The 6655-nt window shown below is 40.1% G+C and overlaps 1 protein-coding gene across 1 annotated transcript; it reads left to right on the forward strand.

Moving 5' to 3' along the window:
- Positions 1-1205: 1205 nt before the first annotated feature.
- ccl25b (chemokine (C-C motif) ligand 25b) lies at positions 1206-4192 on the forward strand. The gene is made up of 5 exons (XM_063466616.2): positions 1206-1294; positions 1692-1817; positions 3237-3348; positions 3527-3626; positions 3714-4192. The coding sequence occupies exons 2-4, from the start codon at positions 1754-1756 to the stop codon at positions 3624-3626; spliced, it is 276 nt and encodes a 91-aa protein (XP_063322686.1). The 5' UTR covers positions 1206-1294; positions 1692-1753; the 3' UTR covers positions 3714-4192.
- The last annotated feature ends 2463 nt before the right edge of the window (positions 4193-6655 follow it).

Raw genomic sequence — 6655 nt, forward strand, 5'->3', positions numbered from 1 at the left:
CAAAAATGGACAGTGTGTTCGTATCTTCTTTGTTTGTGCTGGGAACTCCCATGTTTTAGCCACTCGGTGGTATTTACATGATTGCTTCTTGGCTCCAACATTTAAACCAAGAGCACAAATATTTACCACTAGAATATTATCCCTGGCAGTGTGATCTAGGCCTTCCTGGAAAGTAATATAAAGATTGACAAAAAGCAGAAAAGTACAATGTATCAAAGGGAACCTGCTATGCTCTTCCTGTTTTTTGTTGTTGTTTTTTTTTGCATGTATATACTAGTTTGGTAGCGGATGCTTATGTTATACTTGGCCAAAGTTTCATATAATCAAGTCAACTTGTGTACAAGTAATCACTGTGAGCCTGGAGCTCCAGTTAGAAGGGTTTTCTGATCTTGGCTCTCTGTGTTGTTGTTTAGAATAGATTTCCGTAGTATGGTCATGTATGAAACAGTGAGAGCACAGGAGCCCCAACACCTGCTGTACAAATCGTCTGTTTGCAAGGGGCAGCCAATCAGAAGTACTGTGGCTTAAAGGGACGGTGGCCTGAAAGAGACAGGTGGTAAAATGGCTTTAGACAGAAAAGCCCAGCATGAGATAAAGGATCTGGACTGGATGGGTAAAATTTATGACGACTTCTCATGTAGCACCAAAAAGAATCTCTTCTCAGGAGTGGTATAAACAGTAAATGGTTGCAGCTGATATTAGAAGACACACAATAAACCAACTTGGGCCGCTGTCATACATCTGGAAAGCTTTAGTGCTGTGAGACTGGATCAGTGTTTGTGTGAAGAACTGTAAATCCCAAAGCCAAACCTCTCTCCCTGGTCTCGTTCTCTAAACACATAATTTTGAAGGCGATCATTTTCATGCAAGACCCCCTGCATGACTCCGTGCTAAACATGCAGTGCAGCCAGTGTGAGACTGAAATAGATAAACTCCAATTTTATCTTAATTTTTGTCAGGCACACCTTGTCTGCGAGGAAGTTTGGCGATTCGCGAGATGCATTATCATGAAAGGCATTGTTGTACATGGGGTGTGAGTCAGTTGCTTAACACCAACTGTCATTGCAGAATATCTGGGTGGTATTGACGTGTGTTGACGAGCGTGAGATTCCCTTCGCCCACTCCAAAACAAGTGGCATTCAGGGATGAAGTTGGAGCACTGACAATTCTGAGTGGGTGTGGCACAAGATAATTTGGGGGAGGGCAGGGCATGATGTGCAATATAAGAGGGCGGGCTGCTATGGACCAACATTTTTCCTTCTAGGACATCTTTTGAAGGACTGGATGTGATCAGGTACGTTTCTCTGAAGGCTGATAAAACAAGCAGCTTGTGCTGATCTTTCACAATCCGGATTTTATAGAAATGTTTTTATGTGTTCCACATCTATTGAGGTTAAGCCAGTCTGAGAGATAACAGAAGAGTAGGGGTTCCAGCTGTAACTCAGTAGAAACACTCCCGCTTTTTTGCAAAACATCACTCAGAGTGCTTGAAGAGGAACAGCTGTCCGCAGCTGGAAGCCTGACAGGGGTCAAAGACACGACCATATTCTTTCACAAGAGCTTGAGGGGAGGGATATGCTTTGGAAAACAACTGAATGTTTGCCCAACATTCACAAAGCAGTGGGAGTGATAGAGTCTAGTTCCAACTTTCAGTTTGACTTTGCTCTTTGTCTCCTTGTGTTTCTGTGCAGTGAACAACACATCAAGAACAGCAGCAACAGCAGAAAGAACAGCAGCAGGAACAACAGCAACCATGAAGTTTCACGCTCTTGTCTTCATTTTGCTCTTCGCCTGCATGTACCTGAGTCTCGCACAAGGTAAGTGCAACAAAAATGGTCTGGTTTCACGTCACAAACTGCGACAATTTTGTTTAAATTTGGAATTTTTACAGAATGCACAGAAATGCAACCATGCGGATCTTTACAGTAGCTGATAAGCATTATCTGTGATAAGTGGATCAGTAAAAATATGCACCCATAGTTGAGTTGAAGTGAGCATTTCTATGTGCTGTCTTGTTTTAACCACATTTCCCCACGCCACATTCCTTTAAAACGTTTTAGTGAACGAGATAAATGATTCCGCTCCAAGCCCTTTATCGCAACGCTTTAAGCGCAATCTGTCATCTTGACTTCATGTGGCGACCTTGCTTCAGATTTAAGCAGCAACAGAATAAGTAAAGTTAAAGATAAAACAAATTCATAAAATAATGGATGTTTATGTCTAAGAAACTGTTGTTTTTGGACGCAGCTGTAACATTAGAGGAATATAGACATTAAATAATAAATACTTTGGATCCACTTATATGTGTAGATCTTTTTCAGTAGTTGTGTACTATAAGAATCTAAAAGGATCCTAATACTTTTTTAGCCAAAATATAAAAGCAGTCAATGAATTTCCAGTATTTTTAGACTTTAGCGCGGTGTAAGACCACCGCTGTCAAGTTTTAGGGCATTTGGAGTCTTTTCTCAACCAATTTTGCATGCTGTGTTTTTTCTGAAATTACTGAATGCCCGTGTTTTCCCCTTGATGGGTTCTTGGACTCCACTGTGCCACTGCATTTAACAAATCCTGGAAGGCCTCCTCATTTTAACAAAAGCTGGCTTTTTCTTTCTTTTTTTTCTTAGTGCATGCTGTGAAATCAGTTGCAGCCTCTGCCAAATATGACAGTTCAGTTTACATCAAAAAAGTAGCTTTACTGAAATGTAATAAAAATTAAATATATATAAATTACAGTAAAAGCATTTTGGCTTGGCATTTACACAAGGCTGTTTCATCCAGCAGAAAATGCATTCAGCAGCATCAGTGCAAGCAGCGATGGTAAAGATAAGGTGATAAGACCGTGAAAGGCAGTGAGATGGCGTGCACTCGCTGATGCCAAAAACTCAGTTTCTGTTCCCGAAATAGATCTGTGCTACTTTTATTAGGCAACATGGAAATTCTCCCGGACACTGCTGGCCAAGGTCCAGATCTGTTAAAATCCTCAAAAGACCCAGTTATATAATTTCTTTATCGTGGATGTATGGATTCTTAGACGTTATATTTTCCTTTTTTGTTCTAGTAAATAGTCCAAAAAATAACACAGGACTAAATCGGGACTAAAAAGAGAAAGCTACGTGTTTTTTTCATAGGCTTTGAGCAATGAAAGCTACACACACACACACAAAGTGATTGCTCAACTTCCCCAAGAGCGACATTTTCAAGTGCGGTGGTTTATAAATCTCTAACTTTCTTTACAGGCTCGTACGGGAACTGCTGCCTCGGCTATGTCAAAGACATTAGAAAGAAGGCAAACATCGTCAGTTACGCCAAGCAGGAATCAGATGGTGATTGCAACATCAGAGCAATTTTGTGAGTATCAATTTTTAAGTCCTTAACTTTTGACGCTTGCTGACCATTTGCTGTTCACACATCGTTAAATTCCACCATAATAAATTAGCAAAAGTTCTGTTTACTGAGGAAGTGACTGATCCACATATGTGTCCACGACTTGAGATCTCTAAATAATGACATCCATGTGTATGTTTAGGTTTACGATGAAGAGAAGGCCAAAACCTGTGTGTGCCAACCCAGCTGACGATTGGGTCCAGAAGGAGATGGGAAAGCTGGATGCAAAAAAGAAGCAATAGGTAAAAAGATACAAAACATACTCTCACAATGACATACGCTCTCAATGACAATGCACATTAATCATCATAAACCCTGTGTCTTTGTAGGCCACCAAAAGGAGCAAAAACAGAAGGAAAGAGAGAACAGCGGTCTCTTCAGGCCCCTGTCAGGCATCGTATATCATCTTTAACAAGATGGATTGTGTTTCAGTAGATTAGGCATTTCCTGTTGCTGATGGTGAATCATGTACACAGTTCTCTGATACAGAAACAAACTGTATTCTTAAAGTTATATCCAGTATAACGAAAAGTCATTTATATGAACCATCTATGATAGTGTTCCCTTCTCTGTGATGTGTAGCGCCTGCTAGGAATGAGCCTCTCTTTGGCAGCTTTGAAATGTGAATAAATGTATTTTGTATGTGAGAAAAGAACGTGTGTAAAAAAAACACTTTAAGACTAAGCTGAGTTTGTTTTGTTTTTATATATACGTTTATATCTACGACAGAGTTCCTAATTTTTGTATCAGCGCTCTAATTGTACTTTGTGTTTTTCTATTGCAAATAAAGTCCAAATGCAAACAAAAACTCTGGTTTCCATAAAAGTGAATAATTAATTAGAAACGCATCCAGCTGCTTTAAATCATTTTGGTTTGTTCTAGTGTTTTCTGAAAGATTCCAGTAAAAGGAGGCCGACTCGCCTTTGGTCCAGTAATCTCGAACATATTTTTTTACCCTCAGCTTGAACTGATAATTGACTACATGAGCCATCTGTCAAAGCTATAAAAGAAGCTATTTGTTCTACTGTACACTAAATCCAGTGTTCACTAGCTTGATGAGAACATCGTGAAGATAAAAGTGAATGTGTTACCTCAACCGTTCAATCCAGATGGGATTAAAGCACAAACTTAAAATACTTCACGTCTATCTTAAAACAACAGTACATGCTGCCAATGAAAAGTTTGAGTAAAAGTGTGTTTCCATTCTTAGTGAGATGTCCGCATTACTCACAGTCATCCCATGAGGATGTATTTAATTACCAGTCACAAGGTCCACTACTGACGATGTGTCCCAAATTTAATATGATAATTTAGATCAGATCTCTAATCCCTAAACCTAACCAAGGAAAAATGGCAGATTAGCTTGGGTAAAAGAACGAAAGTTGAGGCACACAACGATGTGTGCCGCTGGTAAAGTTTCTGTGCTGCTTTTCCTCATAACAGCCTTCCCCCAAGATTTTCTCCATTTAGAGCAATGCATTGTCAGGGATTGTAACATCTAGTCCTTTTACTGAAACAGTTCAAGGAAACCTGCTAAAATTCAGCTGGAGAAAATAGTGATAGTCCTTAAGTGGAAAAACTCAAAACTAGACTTGATTAAAAGCGATTTAGTAAATACAAAACTATAAAAATCAAATGAAGTATAGCTTTTGTATATATATTAAAAAGTCAAATGTAATAGAAATAAAAGTATCAGAAAATGCAGAAAAGTGCATTATTATATATGATAGCAGGTCACCTTATTAGGTACAGCTCCTAATGCATATAATAATCATGTATTTAGGCATGTAAATGTGGTCGAGATGACCCAAAGTTCAAACTGAGCATCAGAATGAGGAAGCCTTAAGTGATTTTGAATGTGGCATTGTTGTTGGTGCTGCTCATGCTGGTCTGAGTATTTCAGAAATTGTTAATGTGCTGGGATTTTCCCACACAACTGTGTGTGGGGTTTACGGAAAATGATCTGAACAAGAGAAAAATATCCAGTACGCAGCAGTTCTCCTGGGAAAAATGTCTTGTTGATGCCAGAGGTCAGAGGAGAATGGTTAGACTGCTTCAAATGGAGAGAAAGGTAACAGCAACTTAAATAACCCCTTGTTACTGCCAAGGTGTGCAGAAGAGCAGTTTTGAATGCACAGCATGTCTAACCTTGAAGCAGATGGGCTACCTCAGCAGCAGGCGACCACACCTGGTGCAACCTCCTTCAGTTAGGGATGGGTATCGTTTAGGTTTTATCCGATACCGGTGCCAAACCGGTACTTCTGAAACGGTGCCGGTGCTTAATAAAGAATGGAGAACACAAACTTTGTCCAAAAACCTCTTATGTTTTTATTTTTAGCAGTCTCTTTTTTTCTGCAAAATGATAACCAAGTTAGCCTTTTCTGTTGATACAACATACCTCCTTTGGTTGGAACCAGTGCTTAAACAATGGAAAACACAAACTTTGTCCTAAAACCTCTCATGTTTAGCTGGTTTTTTTTGTAAAAAGATAACAATGTTAGCCTTTTCTGCAGCTATAGGGCATATATGGCATCACTCTATCAAACAAGAACATAGCCGTATGTAACTACGATGGTGTTTGCTAGTTCACCTTACGTGCATTAATTTAATAACGTGGTTAGCCTACTCAACATAAATTACACACGAACAACATTAAGCTACTCGCCCAGAGAAGAACGGCTGCTGCTGCCATCATCATCATTTCTGCTACACTGGCAGGGCTAGGGGCCAGGACTCTCCTCTTCGGGTTTTTGGGGGATGTTGCTAACTCCGGGTCGACAACAGGCACCACAACCGCAGTAGATGTGCTAGGTGTGAGGTCTTGCAGCAAGCTATCAAATACGGTGCATTTCTCGGCTTTAAAAAAAAAACGCTATGCGTGATACTGTGCAGATTCGAGGTGTTACCTCCTTTGCACAGTATCACCTTAAAGCACTTGTTGCAGGCTGCTGAGTTTGCATCTTTTGCTGTGAACTACAGCCAGACTTTTGACCGCTTCACCTTGGGCATTTTTAATCTGTAGCTCTGCTCTAAAAGAACGTACGTACCTGGGCCCGCCTACTATCCTTGGAAAGGTAAAATGATTGGCTAGAATCCAAAGTGTATGACATCTCAGGAAAAAAAAGCACCCAAATAAAGCACCGAAATGTGCGCTGCTTTTCGATCTGGTTACTACCGTTTATGTCAGAACCGGTACCCATCCCTAGTTAGGATGTTGGAAAACTGTTGTCTGGTCTGATGAGTCTCAATTTCTGCTGTGACATTCAGATGG

Source organism: Pelmatolapia mariae, linkage group LG23 (genome assembly GCF_036321145.2).
Source record: "Pelmatolapia mariae isolate MD_Pm_ZW linkage group LG23, Pm_UMD_F_2, whole genome shotgun sequence".
Classification (NCBI taxonomy): domain Eukaryota; kingdom Metazoa; phylum Chordata; class Actinopteri; order Cichliformes; family Cichlidae; genus Pelmatolapia; species Pelmatolapia mariae.